The sequence below is a fragment of the Heterodontus francisci genome, chromosome 26 (assembly GCF_036365525.1).
Source record: "Heterodontus francisci isolate sHetFra1 chromosome 26, sHetFra1.hap1, whole genome shotgun sequence".
In the NCBI taxonomy this organism is placed as follows: Eukaryota; Metazoa; Chordata; class Chondrichthyes; order Heterodontiformes; family Heterodontidae; genus Heterodontus; species Heterodontus francisci.
Window position 1 is genome coordinate 64,094,676 of NC_090396.1, and position 23,178 is coordinate 64,117,853.

Below are 23,178 nucleotides of genomic sequence, written 5' to 3' on the forward strand. Positions count from 1 at the left end.
TTGTCAATGCATTGGATTTATTTTCTTATTTGCACTAACATTCATTCTGAATCTGATTTCTTAATGCAAGCAGATACAAAGCAAGAAAATGAAATCGACAGTTTGCAAACTCACTCTCTTGTACAGGAACAGTCAGTTGTATGAGATACTGGAGAGCTGCTGGTACTCATGGTACTCATGGCTCACCTGTGCCATCAAGGGAGAAATTGGTGGAAAAAATTAAAAGGGTTTTGATTTTATATAAAGCAGATCAGTACGTGGTAGAATTGCCCTGACAGTTTTTTTTTTCTCTCTCTATTGAACCCTCCAATTTCTAAAGAATGAATCGATACCCGAAACAAAAAAGATTTAAAAAATGGTCAGGTTGGGTGTGAGAATGAAATATTGTGGTTGAAATAAGCTGATCAGGTGGGGTGGTCTTTCCACTATTTTTACACATTTATGTACTTTGTTTTGTTCATAAAATTCTACTTTGTTTTCTAGTCAACTCTTAGCTCAGAGATGGGAATATAATATGGTGTTATATAACCACTACTGCACACAATTTACTGAATCATTTACAATTGTCAATGGAAAGATTTTATTTGTTTTAAATAGTTATGTACTTATAAAAGTACCTTAATACATTTCAGGCACAACTTAAAAACTTCACATGAAATGAATTGTGATGCAAATACAGCCATTCAGCCCATCTTTATTCAAGCCTCCAATGGCGAAAGACGAGCTGATCTCTTTGGCCCGACCAGTTGTGGGAGGAACGTTAGCCAGCATATTGGCAGAACTAGCCAATGAATAACTGAGTGTTGAATGTTGTTAAGCAGTCGTTTTTCAAACAAGATCACACAACTTCCCACTTCAAGCAGTCAATACAGGAAGAATCACGTTTCACACAGGGGTAAATGTTTAGATGCATGTTGAAATTTTGTTACCCAGTCATCCTGACCTATCAGCATAAAACTAACACTTTGCACAATATGCACAGAAAATATTTAAGCCATTTTTCCTTTTCCCATTCTAACTGCTGCTACACTCAGTAAGGCAAACCCGTTATTAACTGCCATACAGGATGTGGCATTGTCTTTCCCCTAGTTACATGTATTCAGGATAAATACCAACCACTAAAGCAGGAAGTAGTTATGGCTGTACACTACATCATTTTTACTACAATGCAAATATTTCATCTGTAATTTCACTTCTTAACCACAGTGAATATAACATTTAAACAAACATCCTTAAATGCAACCCCAGAGGTGGGGTATTTGATCTTTCTTCACTGATCTGTCTTATGAAGCTCCCGTGAAGGGGAGTGAGATGGGTTTTTTTTTTATACAGTAAAGGCACTAGATAAATGCAAGTTCTTCTTGTTAATCATTTGACAGCAATATCAATATTTGATACTAACAGAGACCTGCAAAACATTAGCGGTGCAATTAGTATCTTTATTGCATCAGAACTTCTTAAATCCCCATCCCATGCCATTCCATTGTCCCCATGTGATCCGTCTCATGCCATACCCATCCCATTCCTTTTATCCCTCTCATAGCATCTCCGTCCCATCCCCTATCCCACCTCTTCTTCCTATGTCATCCCCATCCCTCATTTCATCCTTCCATGCTATCCCAACCCTATCTCCCATTCCATACCTCCCATGCATTTCCCGCTCCCCTTGTTGCCATTCTACCCCCACCCCATTTCAACATTTGATACATCAAACAGGACAAATCACAGACTCAATATCAGGTGAAAAACAGTTCCAGAATAGCAATACTACTTAATTCTATTTTAAATTGCTTTGTGCACAGGGATGGAATGCAACACCGTGGGACACACCTCTCCTGTCCTGAAGGTTTGGTAGGATATAACCACCTTTCTGTACCTTGCTTGCATAATTTAGTGGATCAGTGTTTATTGACCAGACTGATTATCACAATTAAACTTAATCTTGTTCCAACCCAACACTTAAACACATTTTACAGAAGTCCATGGCTAGCTAATTCATGGTAACCCTGAATTTCTTCTCTCTCTCTCTAGCCCGTGGGTACTGACACTAATTATGATGCCTCAAATAGCACAGCAGTGGCACTCAGCTAATGCAGAATGGGGATTGAACCTGGGACTTCCAGATTTGTATGATTCGGTTCTGTTCGAAGCTGATCCATTGGGAGACTGCACGGTATTTTTTAGGGCAAGATCCTCATTGCCACCTCGGCATGGTTACTGCATCTGAAAACAGCAACTCGTACAATTGCACCCCACTCCTGTTTCCTAACTCAAGCCACAACACGATCTGATAAGTAACATACTTCCACAATATTCAAATACATCTTTTCTTCAACCTCATTAACATACTGTATGCATTAGGCACAGGTGTTACCACTTACGTAGTCTTATTAAGTGCTCCTCAAGGTGAGAGGATGTTGGCTGTGGACTGTTTACATTATTTTGGCATCCAGTTTCAACAATGAATAGTCTCAGGTGAAGCATGGGTGGGTGCAGAACAAGGCCTTGCTTCTCTAACCTCACAATGGAATGCAACTCCATCCTTGGAGCAGCAGCCTGCACTGGACCAGTGTAATGTTTACATTCCCACTCTAATCATCAGCATGGTCTTTCTGAATTAGAATATCAGCTTTGTGCCAAAGTGTAGAGCATTTTGTGCAGTGGATGTGTGCTCAGTAAGACTCACTTTGAAATGTTCCATTTTTTTGTTTCTCCCCTCAGTGAATTCTTAACTGTCAGAAAATGACTTGCAGCCAAAATTGGTTCCTGGAAATGAAAAGGACCAAATTCTAACCTGCTGCGTCACCCAGTCCCTATACGAGCTTGTTCTAAATGTACAAGAGATCCGAGACTCCCTCAGTACTGGGGAGATCAACTGCCTTTCATTCCATGGAAAATGTTCAGTCTTGTATAACTCTTTTTTAAATATCGAGGGTATTTTCAAGTATGCTTGAATGCAATGATACCTCACTCATCTAATTCAGCAACAAAGCTGTGCTGATCCTGGGAGAGAGAAATATGTGCCACAACATATGTATTGCAAGCACATTACGCGGGGGTTAAAGTGGTTGAGCTAATGCAAGTATTCAGTAGGGGGAATTTTGTATAACCAAATAAAAAGACATTTTTGTCTATGTTAATCGATACCTTACATAGCACTCATATTTAATAGATGTGCAGAATTCCACCCGCGACCCTCTTTGTTATGACAATGTCAACCAAGCAGATAAAATGGTGGAGAAAAAAAAAGACTTGCATTTATATAGCACCTTTCACAACCACCAGCTGTCTCAAAATGCTTTACAGCCAACTTGCAGCTTTACGTTTGAAGTGTTGTCACTGTTGCAATGTAGGAAATGCGGCAGCCAATTTGTGCACAGCAACATCCCACAAACAGCCATGTGATAATGAGCAAATAATCTGTTGATTGAGGGATAAATATTGGCTGGGAGCCCAGGGATAACGCCCCTGTTCCTCTTCAGAATAGGGCCATGGGATCTTTTACATCCACCCGAACTGGTAGTTGGGGCCTCAGTTTAACATCTCATCCAAAAGGTAGCACCTCCAACACTTTTGTACTCCCTGAGTACTGCACTGGAGTGTCAGCCTTAATATTTGTGCCCTGGAATGGGTCTTGAACTCAGAACCTTATGACTCAGAGGCAAGAGTGCTACCAACTGAGCCATGGAAGCACAGAAATCATTTATTATGAGAGAGGTGTGGAACAATTACAAAAGAGATACTTTTTTAATGAAGTGAATGGTTAGAACCTGGAATGCACTGTTTAAGAGTGTGGTGAAGGCAAATTCAATCGTGGCTTTCAAAAGGGAATTGGATAAGCACCTGAAGAGAAAGAATTTGCAGGGCTACGGGGAAAGGGCAGGGGAGTGAGACGAGGTGAGATGCTCTTGCAGAGAATCAGCATGGGCATGATGGTTCGAGTGGCCTTTTTCTGCACTGTAACTGTTCTATGATTCTAACATATCAAGACTGACTTCCTGTTGCTGAGTATCCCTAACTGTTGAAACAGAAAATTCACGTGAATCACCCTGATATTTCTGGAAAGTGGTTTGAAATGTTCTTGATATTTTGCCACTGTAAAATCTGATTAACACAAATCAAGGAATGTGAACAGTATTTTTTTTTTTTACAAATGTGGAGGTACCTGATACATCTTAACTTAGTTAATTCCTCCCTCCGGAAAAAAAATCTTGCTTTCTGAATGGCCAAATGGCCCTCTTTTGTGGTGTAATGACTCTATGAACTGTGCTTGTATCTGGTGCTTTCCAAAACACAATTTTGAATGTTTATTTGTTCTATACTCTCTTCCAGTAATTGCAGTGGATGTACACACTGCATCAAAGGAGTTGATCCAACAAAATAAACTTTTTGCAAGATGAATATGCTGAAAGTTGAGTTTTATGCACTCTTAATACTTACCGCTAACAAACTGCACACCCACATTTCTTAGTCATGGGGAATTAGCCATCAACAGAAAACACCGTAATCCTAAAGTGTGCATCACTATTCTGCTACAAGATAGAGCCAAGGAAGACTATTTAGCTGATCCCAGCTAATTTATCAAGAAAAGAAACCTACAAGCACCCCCAAATATTACAACATCCAACTGTTAAATTATTCCAAACTTTCTACCTGCACTGCTGGAAGCAGTGGTGTATTCCATATGTACATACGAATTAGGAACAGGAGTAGGCCACTTGGCCGCTCGAGCCTGCTCTGCCATTCAACAAGATCATGGCTGATCTGATTGTAACCTCAACTCCATATTCCTACCTACCCGATAAACTTCCACCCCCTTGCTTATCAAGAATTTATCTACCTCTGCCTTAAAAATATTGAGATACTCTGCTTCCGCCGTCTTTTGAGGAAGACAGTTCCAAATATTCATGACCCTTTCAGAAAAAAATTCTCCTCATCTTGGTCTAAAATGGGCGACCCTTTATGTTTAAACAGTGACCTCTAGTTCTAGATTCTCCACAAGAGGAAACATCCTTTCCACATCCACCCTGTCAATACCCCTCAGGCTCTTACATGTTTCAAACAAGTTGCCTGTTACTCTTCTAAACTCCAGCTACAAGCCTATCCTGTCAAATCTTTCCTCATAAGACAACCCGCCCTTTCCAGGTATTAGTCTCGTAAACCTGCTTCCAATGCATTTACATCCTTCCTTAAATAAAGAGACCAGTACTCCAGATGTGGTTTCACCAATACCCTGTATAACTGTAGCATAACCTCCCTACTTTTGTATTCAGTTCCCCTTGCAATAAACGATAACATTCTATTAGTTTTCCTAATTACTTGCCGTACCTGCATATTAACCTTTTGTGATTCATGCACTAGGACACCCAGATCCCTCTGCATCTCAGAGCTCTGCAATCTCTCACCATTTAAATAATATGCTTCCTTTTTATTCTTCCTGCCAAAATGGGACAATTTCACATTTTCCCACATTATGCTCTATTTGCCAGATCGTTGCCCACTCACTTAATCTATCCATATCCCTTTGTAGCCTCCTTATGTCCTCTTCGCAACTTAATTTCCTACCTATCTTTGTGTCATCAGCAAATTTAGCAACCATACCTTCAGTCCCTTTATCCAAGTCATTAATATATAAATTGTAAAATGTTGAACCCCAGCACTGATCCCTGTGGTACACCGCTCATTTCATCTTGCCAACCAAAAAATGACCCATTTATGCCTATTTTCTGTTTCCTGTTAGCTAGCCAATCTTCTATCCATGCCAATATGTTACCCCCTACACCATGAGCTTTTCTTTTCCCCAATAACCTTTGACATGGCACCTTATCAAATGTTTTCTGGAAATCTAAGTACAGTACATCCACCGGTTCCTCTTTTTCCACAGCACGTTATTCTTCAAAAAACTCCAATAAATTGGTTAAACATGATTTCCCTTTCACAAAGCCATGTTGACTCTGCCTGATTACCTTGAATTTTTCTAAGTGCCCTGCTATAACATCTTTAATAATAGCTTCTAACATTTTCCCTATGACACATGTTAACCTAACTGGCCTGTAGTTTCCTGCTTTCTGTCTCCCTCCCTTTTTGAATAAAGGAGTTACAGTCACTATTTGCCAATCTAATGCAGCCTTCCCCAAATCTAGGGGATTTTGGAAAATTAAAACCAATGCTTCAACTATCTCACCACTCACTTCTTTTAAGACCCTAGGATGAAGTCCATCAGGACCTGGGGGCTTGTCAGCCCGCAGCTCCAACAATTTGCTCAGTACCACTTCCCTGGTGATTGTAATTTTCTTGAGTTCCTCTCTCCCTTCCACTTCCTGATTTACACCTATTTCTGGGATGTTACTTGTATCCTCTATAGTGAAGGCCGTTGCAAAATATCTGTTCAATTCATTTGGTGTCTCCTTATTTTCCCTTATTAATTCCCCAGACTCACTTTCTATAGGACCAACAGTCACTTTGTTAACTCTTTTCTTTTTAAAATATCTATAGAAACTCTTCCTTTGTTATTATATTTCTAGCAAGCTTTCTCTCATACTCCAAATTTTCCCTCCTTATTAATGTTTTAGTCATTCTTTGCTGTTTTTTAATATTCCGTCCAATCTTCTGACCTGCCTCCCATCTTTTTGCAATTATATGTTTTTTCTTTAAATTTGATACTATTTTTAACTTTTTAGTTAACCACAGGTGGTGTGTCCTCCCCTTGGCACTTTTCTTTCTCATTGGAATGTATCTATTCTGTGTATTCTGAAATATCCCCTGAAATGTGTGTCACTGCATCTCTATTGACCTATCCTTTAATCTAATATGCCAGCTCACTTTAGCTAGCTCTGCTTTCATGCCCTCATAATTACCTTTATTTAAATTTAAAATATTAGTCTTAGGCCCACTCTTCTCTCCCTCAAACTGAATGTGAAGTTCAATCATATTATGATCGCTGCTGCCTAGGGGTGCCTTCACTATGAGGTCATTAATTAATCCTATCTCGTTGCACGATACCAGGTCTAGTACAACCTGCTCTCTGGTTGGCTCCAGAATGTGCTGTTCTAAGAAATTATCCCGAAAACATTCTATGAACTCCTCATCGAGGCTAGCTTTGCCCATCTGATTAAAGTAGATTAAAATCCCCCATGATTATCGCTTTACTTTTCTGACAAGCTCCCATTATTTCTTCTTTTATACGCATCCTACCATGTGGTTACTATTAGGGGGCCTGTACACCACTCCCACAAGTGACTTCTTGCCTTTATCATTACTCAACTCTAGCCAAACCGCTTCTACATCCTGGTTTCCTGAATTTAGGTTATCCCTCTCTATTGTTTATTAATACAATCATTAATTAACAAAGCCATCCCTCTGCCTTTTCCTAGCTTCTTGTCCTTCCTAAATGTTATGTACCTTCAATATTCAATCTATGTCATCCTGCAACTTTGTCTCTGTAATGGCTATCAGATCGTTCTTATTTATTTCTATTTGCACTCTCAGTTTATCTGTTTTGTTTCGAATGCTTTGTGCATTCAGATACAGAGCCTTAGTTTTGTCCTTTTATTATTTTTGTAACCTCTAGTCTTATCTGCTGATTTACTCTTACATTTATACGCTCTGTCCCTTCCTGTCATGGTTTGTTTATCTTTTCGCATATTAATACCTTCCTCTCTTGCCTTGTTTCTACTCTTTTATTTACCACATTTTCCCAAATTTGATCCCTTGCCCCCACTATTTAGTTTAAAACCCTCTCTATTTCCCTAGTTATGCAGCTCACTAGAACATGGGTCCCAGCAAGGTTCAGGTGTAGACTGTCCCAACGGTACAGCCCCCACTTTCCCCAGTACTGATGCCAGTGCCCCACAAACCGGAACCGACTTCTACCACACCAGTCTTTGAGCTACACATTCAATTCTCTAATCTTATTTGCCCTGTGCCAATTTGCACGTGGCTCAGATAATAATCCAGAGATTATTACCTTTGAGGTTCTGCTTCTTAATTTGGTACCTACCTCCTCATACTGACCATGTGTTGATGGTTCTCTATTAATTAATGACCTCAAAAGTCTTTGCTCGAGTTGCTCTAAACAGGCTCCAGAAGCTGGCTGAGCATGTCTACCGTGGGGCACAGTGTGGCTTTCGTGCAGAGAGATCGACCGTTGACATGCTGTTCTCCCTTCGTCAGATACAGGAGAAATGCCGTGAACAACAGATGCCCCTCTACGTTGCTTCATTGATCTCACCAAAGCCTTTGACCTCATCAGCAGACGTGGTCTCTTCAGACTACTAGAAAAGATCGGATGTCCACCAAAGCTACTAAGTATCATCACCTCATTCCATGACAATATGAAAGGCACAATTCAACATGGCGGCACCTCATCAGACCCCTTTCCTATCCTGAGTGGCGTGAAACAGGGCTGTGTTCTCGCACCCACACTCTTTGGGATTTTCTTCTCCCTGCTGCTTTCACATGCGTTCAAGTCTTCTGAAGAAGGAATTTTCCTCCACACAAGATCAGGGGGTAGGTTGTTCAACCTTGCCCATCTAAGAGCGAAGTCCAAAGTACGGAAAGTCCTCATCAGGGAACTCCTCTTTGCTGACGATGCTGCTTTAACATCTCACACTGAAGAGTGCCTGCAGAGTCGCATCGACAGGTTTGTGGCTGCCTGCAATGAATTTGGCCTAACCATCAGCCTCAAGAAAACGAACATCATGGGGCAGGACGTCAGAAATGATCCATCCATCAATATTGGCGACCACGCTCTGGAAGTGGTTCAAGAGTTCACCCACCTAGGCTCAACTATCACCAGTAACCTGTCTCTAGATGTAGAAATCAACAAGCGCATGGGAAAGGCTTCCACTGCTATGTCCAGACTGGCCAAGAGAGTGTGGGAAAATGGCGCATTGACACGGAACGCAAAAGTCCGAGTCTATCAAGCCGGTGTCCTCAGTACCTTGCTCTATGCCAGCGAGGCCTGGACAATGTATGTCAGCCAAGAGCAACGTCTCAATTCATTCCATCTTCGCTGCCTCCGGAGAATACTTGGCATCAGGTGGCAGGACCGTATCTCCAACACAGAAGTCCTCAAGGCGGCCAACACCCCCAGCTTATACACACTACTGAGTCAGCGGCACTTGAGATGGCTTGGCCATGTGAGCCGCATGGAAGATGGCAGGATCCCCAAAGACACATTGTACAGCGAGCTCGCCACTGGTATCAAACCCACCAGCCGTCCATGTCTCCGCTTCAAAGACGTCTGCAAACGCGACATGAAATCCTGTGACATTGATCACAAGTCATGGGAGTCAGTTGCCAGCGTTCGGCAGAGCTGGCGGGCAGTCATAAAGGCGGGGCTAAAGTGTGGCGAGTCGAAGAGACTTAGCAGTTGGCAGGAAAAAAGACAAAAGCGCAAGGGGAGAGCCAACTGTGTAACAGCCCCGACAAACACATTTTTCTGCAGCACCTGTGGAAGAGCCTGTCACTCTAGAATTGGCCTTTATAGCCACTCCAGGTGCTGCTCCACACACCACTGACCACCTCCAGGTGCTTACCCATTGTCTCTCGAGATAAGGAGGCCAAAGAAATATAGTGTCAGCCGTGCTTCATTTGGTAGCACTCTCATCTCTGAATCAGAAGGTTCCAGGTTCAAGTTCTCCTCCAGGGCTTGAGCACAAAAATCAAGGCTGAAACTCCAGGGCAGTACTGAGGGAGTTGCTGCACTGTCAGAGGTGCCGTCTTTTTTTTTTATTCTTTCAAGGGATGTGAGGGTCACTGGCAAGGCCAACATTTGCTGCCCATCCCTAACTGCCCTTGACAACTGAGTGGCTTCCTTGGCCATTTCAGAGGGCAGTTAAGAGTCAACCACGTGGCTGTGGATCTGGAGTCACATGTAGGCCAGACCAAGTAAGGACGGCACATTACCTTCCCAAAAGGACAGTAGTGAACCAGAAGGGTTTTTACAACAATTGATGATAGCTTGATGTCACCACTACTCAGACTAGGACTGCAATTTTCCGCCCCCCCAAAGAGCGGGATGGTGGCGGGGGGGGGGCGTAAAATGGAGTGGGAAGCTCGGTGGGCCCTTCTTGACCCGCTCCCGCCTCTGCTGCCATTTTCACGGGCAGCAGCAGTGAAAAATGGCCCACCTGCCCCAAGCCAATCAAGGCCTTTAACAGGCCAGTTAACAGCCACTTCAGGGCGTCCGCCCGCCACCACAGGGGGAATTTACCATTGGCAAGCGGGCAGCCCAGGCCCAAGAAAAGCCGCCTATTAAAAGTAGGCAGCTTTCTGACAGATTTGGGGGGGCCCTCCTGATCCGGCACCCTGTGCCCGACGGAGGGCCACCCCCGATGCCCCAAACGCACCCAACATGCCCCCCTCCCCCCAATGACCACCCTTCCCTCACAGGGGCCCGACCGATCACCCCGGCAAGGTCCCAAAACTTACCTTTTCCTGGGGCCGTCCTTCCTTTCCTTCTTGAAGCTAGGCTGCAGTCCCAGGAGTGGCCACTGTTCCTGGTGGCACTACTGGGACTAAGAGCTGCCAACCCGCTGATTGGCCGGCACCTCCATTAGGCTGGACTTTCTGCCTCAATGAGGTGGAACTTCTGCCTCAGACCAATTAAAGGCCTGGGGACCGTAAAATGCAGTCTGGACCCTGCAGAGGCGGGATCGCCACCGACTTTTTAGTCGATGGACCACTCCTGTCTGACGAGGGTAAAATTCTGGCCTAGCTATCAATTCCAAATTTTTTTTTTAATTAATTAATTGAATTTAAGTTCCACCAGCTGCTGTGGTGGGATTTGAACCTGTGTCCCCAGGGCATGAGCATGGGCCTCTGAATTACTAGTCCAATGACATGGCCACTAGCTCCCCAAATCCATCTTTCGGCTGACATGTTAAACCAAGGCCCCATCTGCCTGCTCAGGTGGATGTAAAAGAATTAGCGGTAGGAGTAAGCCATTCGGCCCCTCAAGCTAGGTCCACTATTGGATAAGATCATGGCTGATCTGATTGTGGTCTCAACTCTACTTGCCTGTCTGTCCCCCATAATCCTGGGCTCCCTTATCAATCAAAAATCTATCTAACTTAGCCTTGAATAAATTCAATGACCCCACCTCTACTGCTCTCTGGTGAAGAGAATTCAACAGACTAACGACCCTCAGAGAAAAAATTTCTCCTCATCTCAGTCTTAAATAAGACATCCTTAATTTTTAAACTGTGTCTCCAGCTCTAGACTCCCCCACAAGGGCAATCATCCTTTCAGCATCCCCTCTGTCAAGTCCCCTCAGGATTTTATATGTTTCAATAAGATCAGCTCTCATTCTTCTAAACTCCAATGGGAAAAGACACAACCTACTCAACCTTTCCTCATAAGACAACCCCCTCATCCCAGGAATCAGTCAGTGAACCTTCTCTGAACTGCTTCAAAATGCAATTATATCCTTTCTTAAGTAAGGAGACCAAAACAGTACACAATAGTCTAGATGCAGTCTAACTAAGGCCCTGTGCAGTTGTAGCAACACTTCCCTACTTTTATATTCAAATCCCCTTGCAATAAATTACAACATTCTATTTGCCTTCCTAATCACTTGCTTTACCTACACACTAACCTTTTGTGATTCATGTACCAGGACATCCAGATCCCTCTGTACACTAGAGTTCTGCACTCTCTCTCCATTCAAATAATATTCTGCTTTTCTATTCTTCCTGCCAAAGTGGACAAATTCACATTTTCCCACATTATACTCCATCTGCCAAATTTTTGTCCATTCACTTAACCTACCTAAATCCCTTTGTAGATGTGTTATGTCCTCTTGCCAGCTTGCTTTCCTACCTATCTTTGTGTCATCAGCAAATGTAGCAACCATACATACGGTCTCTTCATCCAAGTCATTGATATCGTTTGCAAATAGTTGAGGCCCCAGCACTGATCCCTGTGGCACTCCACTCGCAAAGGCTTGCCAACCCGAAAATGACTCATTTATCCATACTCTCTGTTTTCTGTTAGCTAACCAATCCTCCATCCATGCTAATATGTTACCCCCTACACCATGAGCTTTTATTTTGTGCAGTAACCTTTGATGTTGCACCTTATCAAATGCCTTTTGGAAATCCAAGTACACCACATCTACAGGATCCCCTTAAGCCACCTTGCTTGTTATTTCCTCAAACAACTTTAATAAATTAGTCAAACACAATTTCCCTTTCACAAAACCATGTTGGCTCTACCTGATTGCATTACGATTTTCTAAATGTCCTGCTATTACCTCCTTAATAATGGATTCTAGCATTTTCCTAGGACAGATGTTAGGCCAACTGGCCTATAGTTTCCGGTTTTCTGTCTCCCTCTTTTCTTGAATAGGGGCGTTATATTTGCGATTTTCCAAACCACTGGGACCTTTCCAGGATCTAGGGAATTTTGGAAGATCACAACCAATGCATCCACTATCTCTGCAGCCACTTCTTTTATGATCCTAGAATGCAGGCCATCTGGTCCAGGGGACTTGTCAGCCTTTTGTCCTAATAGTTTTCCCAGTACCTTTTCCCTAGTGATTGTGATTGTTTTAAGTTTCTCCCTCCCTTTTACCTCTTGATTTTCAAGTACTCTTGGGATTTATTTGTGGCTTTGACAGTGAAGACAGACACAAAATACCTGTTCAACGCTTCTGCCATTTCCTTGTTTTGCATTATTAGTTCCCTAGTCTCACTATCTAAGGGACCAACACTCACTTTAGTTACTCTTTTCCTTTTTAAATACTTGTAGAAACTCTTACTATCTATTTTGATATTTCTAGCTCACTTTCTCTCATACTCTAATTTCTCCCCTTTTTTTAAAGTTATTCTTTGCTGGTCTCTAAAATTTGTCCAATCTTCTGACCTACCACAAATCTTCACAGAATTGTACACTTTTTCTTTCAATCTGATACTATCCTTAACTTCCTTAGCCATGGATGGTACATCCTTCTCAGAGTCTTTCTTTCTCAATGGAACATACCTTTGCGGTGAGTGATGAAATATCTCCTTAAATGTCTGCCACTTCTCTACTGTCCTACCTTTTAATCTATTTTCCCAGTTCATTTTAGCCAACTCTGCCCTCATACCTCTGTAATTGCCTTTATTTAAGTTTAACACACAAATCTTAGACCCACACTTCTCACCCTCAAACGGAATGTGAAATTCTATCATGTTATGATCACTGTTGCCGAGAGGCTCCTTTACTATAAATGTTATGAATTCACATTATGAATGCACATTACCAGGTCTAAAATAGCCTGCTCCCTGGTTGGCACTAAAACGCACTGCTCTAAGAAATTGTCCCAAATACACTATATGAACTCATCTTCCAGACTACCTTTACCAATCTGATTTGTCCAATCTATATGAAGATTAAAATCACCCATGATTATTGCAGTACATTTCTTACAAGCCCCCATTATTTCTTCCTATATACCCTGTCCTACAGTGTAGCTACTGTTAGGGCGCCTATAACCTACACCCACAAGTGACTTCTTACCTTTGCTATTTCTTATCTCTACCCAAACAGATTCAACATCTTGATCTTCTGAACTAATGTCATTCTTAATTAACAGAGCTACTCCACCAACTTTTTCTACTTCCTGTCCTTCTGAAATGCCAAATACCCTTGAATATTTAGGTCCCAGCCTTGGTCAGCTTGCAACCACGTCTCTGAAATGGCGGTCTCCTCTACAATGGGGAGACCAAGCGCAGATTAGGTGATCACTTTGCAGAACACCTCCGTTCAGTTCGCAAGTATGACCCCAAGCTTCCGGTTGCTTTCAATCTTAATTCACCACCTTTCTTTCATGCCCACATTTCTGTCCTTGGACTGCTGCACTGTTCCAGTGAAGCTCAACGCAAGCTCGAGGAACAGCACCTCATCTTTCAATTAGGCACTTTACAGCCTTCTGTACTCAACATCGAGTTCAACAATTTCAGAACATGAACTCCATTTTAAATTTTTTATAAACCATGTGCCGTTCTTAAACATATTTCATGTTTTTGCTTTTGGTCAGAGCTATTCATTATTCTACCATTAACACTCTGTCTGGACTAATGCTTTGTCTTTCGCCACAACTATTAGCACTCCCTTTGCCTTTTGTTCCATGACATCTTTGTCATTTGGGCTCTCCCACCCTCTGCCTTATCAGGGACCTTTCCTTTTGTTCTCTTCCTCTCTTCCCCTTTCACTTGCTCAAAACCTATTACATTTCTAACCTTTGCCAGTTCTGATGAAAGGTCATCGAACTGAAACATTAACTCCGTTTCTCTCTCCATAGATGCTGCAGGACCTGCTGAGTATTCCCAGCATTTTCTGTTTTTATTTCAGATTTCCAGCATCTGCAGTATTTTGCTTTTATCTCCAAAATCTGGTTTCCTCCCACAGGCAAAGATTTGCAAGTTGATAGGTAAATTGGCCATTGTAAAGGCCAATTGGCCCCTAGTGTAGGTAGGTGGTAGGAGAATTGAGGGAATGTGGGGATGTGGTAGGGAATATGGGGTTAATGTAGGATTAGTATAGAAAAAAAGGTGGTTGATGTTCGTCACAGACTCGGTGGGCCGAAGGGCCTGTTTCAGTGCTGTATCTCTCTATGACTCTAAAGTGAGTAAGAGAGGATATTGTTTCCATAGAAAATGGCTAACAGGTCATACATATTTTTTTCTATTTGTGCTATGAGTTCATCTGTTTTGTTATGAATGCTGCACGCATTCAGACACAGAGACTTTAATTCCATCTTTTTACCATTGTTGCAAACTCTGGCCTTATCTGCTGGTGCACTCTTCAGTTTATATGCTCTGTCCCTTCCTGCCACACTCTGGTTATCATTACCCATTTCACTAACCTGCTCTATTGCCTTTTTCTTGCTCTTTAATTTACCACAGCTCCCCTCACGTGATTCCTCCACCCCCTCTATTAGTTTAGAGCCTTCTCTATCACCCTAGTTATATGACTCACCGGAACACTGGTCGCAGCACAGATCAAGTGAAGACCGTTCCAACGGTACAGCTCCCGTTTTCCCCAGTACTGGAATTGAGACCCATTTCTTCCCCACCAGTCTTTGAGCCATGCATTCAACTCTCTTATCTTGTTTACCCTATGCCAATTTGCTCAGGTCATAATCCAGCGTAGAGCAGGCTACCCGACCTGAACCCGACAGGGCCCGACGACCTATGTCGGGTTCAGGTCGAGTCGGGTCACTCTTCTGGTCCGGCATTTGGGCTCGGGTCGGACACAGTGACAGCCAGGACATCAAGGTGGGAAACGTGCATCCGGACTCCGCACTAGTCTGCAGTGATAAATTCCATCCCAGGTAGAGCACAGCTTCATTCTGGTGGTCGGGTCGGGCGCGGGGAAAAAAATCAAAGGACTCGGGCCAGGTCGGGCTTGGGTCAGATGTGATTCGGTCGGGCTCGGCTCGGGTGAGCTTTCAATTGCAGACCCGAGCAGGCCTTTAAATCCAGTGATTATTACCTTTGTGATTCTGCTTTTTAATTTAGCCCCTAGCTGCTCATAATCCCTAAGCAGAATCTCTTTCCTAGTCCTATCAGTGTTGTTGGTACCCATGTGGACCACGACAACTGGATCCTCCCCCTTGCACAGCAAGTTCTTCTCCAGTCCCGAGCAGATGTCCCGAACCCTGGCAACACAGCATTTTGGACTCAGAGAACTGCGTCTATTCCGCCTGGCAGTATTCCCATGGCACTATTTTGAAGAGGAGCAGGGGGGTTATCCCCCGTGTCCTGGCCAATATTTATCCCTCAATTAACATCACAAAAACAGAGTATCTGGTCACCATCACATTGCTGTTTGCAAATTAGCTGCTGTGTTTCCTACATTACAACAGTGACTACACTTCAGAAGCACTTCATTGGCTGTAAAGTCAGCCGGTGGTCACGAAAGGAGCTATATAAATGCAAGTCTTTCTATGTCAAAAAGAATTTCCTGTCATCAATCATAGTCCTTTGCCCGTTCAAACCTATTCTCTCTCCCCACCCTCATCCTTCTGTCATTGTTTACATTGAAGTATCACGTTCCAGATGATCTTTTCTATAATGTTTACTAAATTATCTGACTCCACTCAGTTACTTTCTCCTTCCTTACAAAATCATTCTCTCCACTGCCTCCGGTCTTGTGGTACGGTGACTAAAGCTGGATACAGTCCTCGAAATGGGATGTGACCACAGCACTGTACAGTTTTAACATATGACTTCCTCCGATTACCCGGGATGGAGACTAATGCTAACGGTCTCTGCAATCGACTGTGTTTCATCGTGAATGCTAAGCAAGCGAGATACACAATTGATCCAACATGTTAGCCAGTGTAAAAAAAAACGGGGAAAAAAAAAGTGTCTCGGAAAAAAAACATGAAATGTTTATTGTGAAGCCTGCAGCCTGAATTTCTGCGAGTGGGGAAGGAGGTGATGGCACGGCTCACACACTATATATTTCAAACACAGCTTTCAAATGACTGCAGGTTTCAACGTGTAAATGTTCAGTACTCGCAGCCAGTATTTGCAGCAGACATGCACAGCAGCTGATCCAGCAAACTTTCTATAAGAGATCCTCGCCCAAGAAGTGGAGTTTCACATGCTCAAGAACTGATCTAATCACATATTTCTTAGCAATATGGAGGATGTTCATTACTCACAGAGTTTAGCAGCAAATGCTCGAGTCAACACTGTTTTCCCACTCTAATCCAGAAAACCCACTATTATTATATATCTCACTACATAACGGCTGACCTCTTCACTCTCGTCAGCCGGGGTTTAATTTGCTCCGCTTGAAACCCCTCCCCTAAAAAAAAAACACTCTTCAGTCAAAATGCTGATGACGCTTCTCGTACAGGATGTTCAAACCACTCAGAGGACAGAACCAACACTATATCTCTGAAACACACAATCCTCTTTTTGTTCATGTGCCAACTGTGAGGAGTCTGGCAAAACAATCCAGGCGCGGGTTTTTGTCTGGCTTTGTAACTTCTAAAGGAAAGAACACAAATGTTTATAAACGGGGGGGGGGGGGCAGTACTGTCTAAAAGTTGACTTGTTACCGGAACTTTCCTCAGTCAATAGAAAGCCACCGTTCTCAGTATCTAAATGTTCGCTTTTGTTCATAAAGTGCAGCCATTGGATAATTGTTGCAAAGCTCCTGTACCATAGCCCTCAGTTTTAACCTAATTTTGTCAAATAGAAAGGCTACCCCAGTAGCAATTCTTTTAAAAGTACTTTTAACTCACTGCCTATTGTTATTGTTCAGGAAGATGTAAAAAGGTACACAAAAAGGGACTTGAATTTTTTTTAGAGTGACTTTTCATTTTGCGAAACCTTTCAGTGATAACTAATCGCACTGAAGTGCAGTTATACAGGAAAAGACGGGACGGGCAGTGAATGCTGGCTTTGCCAGCGATGCCTATTTTCTGGAAGATCTTGAACATTGTTGGTAACAGAAAGACGGGGCTTCAATGTCTCACCAGACTGGAGGCACAGTCAACAGTTCAATGAAGTGCCACTCACACCGGATGTATGTGCTCAAGTCCTACAGTGCGGATGGAAAGCACGATCTTCTGACTTAGACAAGAGTGCAACTAAGAGCCAAATCGACAATCATAGTTTAAAAAAATTATGCCACTGAAGGAGGCCATTCGGCCCAACCTGTCTATGCTTGCTGAAAAGAGGTTATACAACCTAATCCCACTTTCCAGCTCCTGGTTTCAGCGACTCAAGTGCTTTTCCAAGTATTTGTTTTAATGAAATAAGGTTTTCTGCCTCTACCACTCTTTCAGGCAGTGAGTTCCACACCTCCACTACCCTCTTGGGTGAAAAACATTTCCTCAACAACCTCCCCCCACTTTAACGCTTACACCAATTTAAATCTATGCTCTGCTGGTTGTTGCCCACTCTGCTAAGGGGAATAGGTCCTTCCTATCCACTCTATCTAGGCCCCTCAATTTTATACATCTCACTCAACCAAATCTCCTCTCAGCCTCCTCTGTTCCAAAGAAAATAAGCCCGGTTTATCCAACCGTTCCTCCATTCCTGGCAACATTCTTGCAAATTTCTTTAGTTACCTCTCTAGTGCAATTACATCCTTCCTGTAATGCAGTGACTGAAACTGTAGACAATACTCCAGCGACAGTCTAACTAGCTGCTTGCAACTATTTGTTTTCAGGATATGGGAACACTGGCAAGGTTGCATTTATTGCCCATCTCTAGTTGCCCTGAGTTCAATTTAACTATTCAAAGCGCTACTTACCTTGCATCTTCATGCATCCCACTGCCTCTTAGTCCACAGTTCCACATATTCTGGTGAATGGGTACCTCTCATGTGCCGTTCCTGACTAATAAAAGCCGACGGGACAGCAGTAGCAGTCATCGGAGCCTGTGCAGGTAAGTCTTACAAGACGGGTCTCAACTCGGCATGGGTGTGTACGGATGTGGGAGGGGGATGGTATTACCGGGGGCACAACTCTGCAGGTATCAAGGGAGGTGGGAAGGGGGATGGCATTACTGGGGGCACAACGCTGCAGGCATGAAGGGATCAACTGCATACCCTCCCTCCGTAAAGGGGGGGCACTCTGCGCCATTGAATGTGTGAGTGAAGGAACAATGGCACTCCAGGAACCCTGTATGTGGAAAGGGTGCTATAAATAGTAGGTGTGTAAAGGTAATCTGGCTGCTGGCCAATCAATGCAGTTGCTAATATCCAAAGGTGGTCATGCTGTTACACTCTTAGTGGGAGCTATGGTGGGGAATGCTATTAAACACCATAGTTGATGCCTGAAAGGACCTGATGTACCAGTCAACATCAATCTCTGTCCCATTAGGTACCTTTGAAGAAGTGAAGGAACCGAATTTAATTGCAACTTGAAGATGGGGATGGGACACCCTATAATCATTGATCTGCTTGTTGTGAGGAGCCATATGCACCCCAGGCAAATCCAAGAGGCAGGTGCAGCCCATGTAGAAGCCCCCGGTCATGAGCAGCAGCAACCCCCAAGGACAGCTCGCCACTACAGATCGCCGTGCATCTTCAGGTCCCGCATGACATACCTGCAGATGTCAAAGCGCCAGTGTCAGAGGCGACTGCAGATGTCGAGAGAGGGTGGTGACACATCTCTGTGCCCTGCTCAATGATGACCTGCAGCCTATGGGCTTCGGTGGACATCCCATGCCTGGGGCCCTCAAAGTGACAGCGGTTCTTAACTTCTACACCTCTGCATCATTTCAGGGACCCCCCCAGGCAGCCTACATGGGGTCACAGTCAGCAGTGCACCGCTGCATCAAGCTCACCAATGCCCTGTACCGGAGGGCTGCTGACTATGTCTGCTTCAGGATGGACCTCGAGAGCCAGGCCCAGAGTGCCATTGGTTTTGACTCCATCACGGGATTTCCACAGGTGCAAGGGGTCATAGACTGCATCCATGTGGCCATCGAGGCTCCTGCCGGGCAACTAGCTGCATGTAAACTGTAAAGGCTTCCACACGCTCAACATACAGCTAATACAGGATCACCGTAAGCGCTTTATGCAAATCTGTGCCCGCTTTCCAGGCAGCTGCAATGATGCCATCCTGCGCCAGTCCCAAGGGGCCTTTGAAGATGGAGGGAAGGGCTCGGAGACAAGGGCTACCCCTTGCAGACATAGCTCCTGATACCTGTGAGTCACCCTACCACTGCTGCAGAGGAGAGATACAACGCCAGCCACGGAGCTACAGGAGCCACCATTGAGCAGGTGATTGGCATGCTGAAAACGCAATTCTGCTGTTGGATAGATCGGGTGGTGCCCTGCAGTACAAGCCGGAAAGGTTAGCTCGAATCATTGCTGTTTGCTGTGTTCTGTACAACTAAGCATTCAATAGGGGGGAGGCCTTGCAGGATGAGGAGAGACGTGAGCAGTACTCATCCTCGGACGATGATGACTTACAGCAAGAAAGGCGCATAGGAGGACAGAGAGCATCCAGGTGCCGTATGCAAGGCTAGCAGCGAGCAAGGGATGCACGGCAATGCCTTATTGATCGATGGTTCTTCTCGCCATAAAGACCACCATGTACTCTGCAAGCCACCTCGTTCACCTGTTGTGCAGCAATCTGCATCTGCAACATCTTTGTCTCCACCATTACTGGCAGGAGCAGACCGAGCCATTGTCCATGTTACTGCATTCATGGAGATGCACATGAATAATGCTGGCATGACAATGATGCTATTCCATACATTGGCAGTTCTGAAAGGCCAATGATGTAATGGGAGGAGACACAATCGGTACATGCTGGCACACCTCATTCGCTCAGTAAAAACGACATACATGTTAATGAAGAACATTTAGTGGATTAACTTTTAACAGTGTTGTGTCACCTGTGTCATTTGTATCATGGTGTTTTTTTTTTTTAATAGCTTGCAGTGCCACCTCTGCGCTAGCAGCCTGACTGGAGGAAGGCTGCTGATCAGATTGCCCTTTGGCTGTGGATGACTTTGGCAGTCGGCCTCTGTGCGCACAAGGCTTGGAGGGCCTGGCTGGCTGGGGGAATCTTGCGTCAGCGCAGAACTCTCCTCAGACGTCGTGGCTGCTGAAGCTTGACTCACTGGCGGAGGGACCAGCATCCACATTGTAATCACCTTGAGGGATGACCCCAGATATGGTGTGCAGGCTCGCCTCCTCCATCTCAAGATTCGTTTGGCGCTCCTGGCAAGGACCAGGAGCAGGGACAGTCTCCACGCCCCTGGTCCCTCTTTCATCTAGCCACTGATTTGTGGATCTGCCGGCCTCGGCGAGGGATTGCAGGTCAGCGTGTGTTAACGGAATCTGGCTCACCAGGAGGGCTGCCATCGTCTCCATGGATAAAGCCATGTGCACAAATGCCTGGGTCACGGCAGCAGTCATGGGCTGGATGGACTCCCCCATCGTCCACTCAAGGCTGCGCATGGCCTGTGGCATCGCCACCTGATGTTGCCACGACTGCTGCTGCAGCTCCAGCCTGCCCTGTGCTGTCGCCAACAGAGGGTCATCAGTAGCCTTGGGCTCAGCATGGGCCTGGCCACTCACAGCCCTCTGACTGTCAGGGGCGACAGCTTTTTCAGCCGCAGTCAGCTGTATGTACAGTGCTCTCACCAGATTGTGACCCAGACTCTAAGGCCGACCAGATTTCTACTGAGGTGACTGTATCTGCACTGGTGGAAGGTGCGGGAGTGTCATGGGACACTACTTCCTCTGACGATGTTTCTTCCTCAGAGGTGCTGGAGGTGTCCTGGGCCACCATTGCTGACTCAGAGCGTTGACCTGCAAGATACAATGAGAAGAGCACACAGTCAGTCTTTATGGTGTGCACGTAACGATTATCACAGCATTGTCACAAACATTACGATTTTCACAGTGATCACTGTGTACATCAAATAGATGCAAGCTCACCCATGACCCTGAGCTCAACGTCACCAACTGCACGGTCCACATGTGTTGCAGCCAGTTCAAAGGCCTCCTCCTCAGCCTGTGTCAGCGTCCACATACCTGGCACTCCTCCAGCAGTCCGACCCACCTCACAAGCATTGTGGGTCTTCTTTCTCCAGAAGAGCCAGGAGGCAGAGATTAAGGATGGTAAAGCAACAACCCGACACATGTCACAAGTGGGGTGCTGGGCCCAAAGGTGGGGAATGCTTGGTGTGCACTATTGAGTGAGCCACTCACGTAGGTGCCATGCTCTGAGCAGCAGACAATGTTGAATTATTTAATATTTTCATCCATTGGTGTCATGTCATTCCTCCCTGCCCAACCTCCCTGACTTTGGCATGGCAGAAGCACACATGCACCACTCTGTGTGGGGACACTCAGGTTCAGTGGGGCCATGATACAAAATGCCACTTACTTTTGCAGTGCGAAGCAGATTGTTCATCCTCTTCCGGCATTGGACCCAATCCCGCTGGATGGCCCCATGGCTACTTACCTCCTCAGCCACCTCCAGCCAGGCTGCTTTGATCAGGCAGGATGGCCTCTTCTTACCATTGCTGGGGAAAAGGACCTTCCACCTTGCCCACACAGCCTGGAGGAGAATGAGCAGGGAGGCATAGCTGAACTGTGGGGCCAACCTGGAGTGCCCCTCTGCCATCGTCAGATTTTTGTCTGGTCCTATAAATGCAAAGGTTATTCAACAGTCTAACTGCTCTAACTTCTGGCTGCAAGGTTTTTTCAGGTTTTAAAACTAATGCAGGATTTGTGAGGAAATATGATCTGTTGCACTAGTTTTTCATACATGACAGATAGACACAGAAATAGATGTTGATGTTCACTTTGCTTCTGCACCAGTTTATCATAATCATTGATTAAGTTCATTTGCGATAGTCAGCACGGTTTTGTGAAAGGTAGGTCGTGCCTCACAAACCTTATTGAGTTTTTCGAGAAGGTGACCAAACAGGTGGATGAGGGTAAAGCCGTGGATGTGGTGTATATGGATTTCAGTAAGGCATTTGATAAGGTTCCCCACGGTAGGCTATTGCAGAAAATACGGAAGTATGGGGTTGAAGGTGATTTAGAGCTTTGGATCAGAAATTGGCTAGCTGAAAGAAGACAGAGGGTGGTGGTTGATGGCAAATGTTCATCCTGGAGTTTAGTTACTAGTGGTGTACCGCAAGGTTCTGTTTTGGGGCCACTGCTGTTTGTCATTTTTATAAATGACCTGGATGAGGGTGTAGAAGGGTGGGTTAGTAAATTTGCGGATGACACGAAGGTCGGTGGAGTTGTGGATAGTGTCGAAGGGTGTTGTAGGGTACAGAGGGACATAGATAGGCTGCAGAGCTGGGCTGAGAGATGGCAAATGGAGTTTAATGCGGAGAAGTGTGAGGTGATTCACTTTGGAAGGAGTAACAGCAATGCAGAGTACTGGGCTAATGGGAAGATTCTTGGTAGTGTAGATGAGCAGAGAGATCTTGGTGTCCAGGTACATAAATCCCTGAAAGTTGCTACCCAGGTTAATAGGGCTGTTAAGAAGGCATATGGTGTGTTAGCTTTTATTAGTAGGGGGATCGAGTTTCGGAGCCACGAGGTCATGATGCAGCTGTACAAAACTCTGGTGAGGCCGCACCTTGAGTATTGCGTGCAGTTCTGGTCACCGCATTATAGGAAGGATGTGGAAGCTTTGGAAAGGGTGCAGAGGAGATTTACTAGGATGTTGCCTGGTATGGAGGGAAG

The 23,178-nt window shown here is 44.6% G+C and overlaps 1 protein-coding gene across 2 annotated transcripts in view; it reads right to left on the reverse strand.

Moving 5' to 3' along the window:
• Positions 1 to 16,774, reverse strand: part of st6galnac (ST6 (alpha-N-acetyl-neuraminyl-2,3-beta-galactosyl-1,3)-N-acetylgalactosaminide alpha-2,6-sialyltransferase) — a 94,692-nt gene extending 77,918 nt beyond the window's left edge. The window contains exon 1 of one of the 2 annotated variants that reach the window (XM_068058419.1): positions 16,658 to 16,774. Coding sequence is in view for 1 of the 2 variants with exons in the window: in XM_068058416.1 (XP_067914517.1) it covers positions 115 to 179 (65 nt within the window). In the remaining variant the exon portion in view is untranslated. Of the gene's footprint in view, positions 1 to 114; positions 186 to 16,657 lie in introns of those variants that run through there. The other variant, XM_068058416.1, reaches the window with a different exon arrangement.
• Positions 16,775 to 23,178: the final 6,404 nt, after the last annotated feature.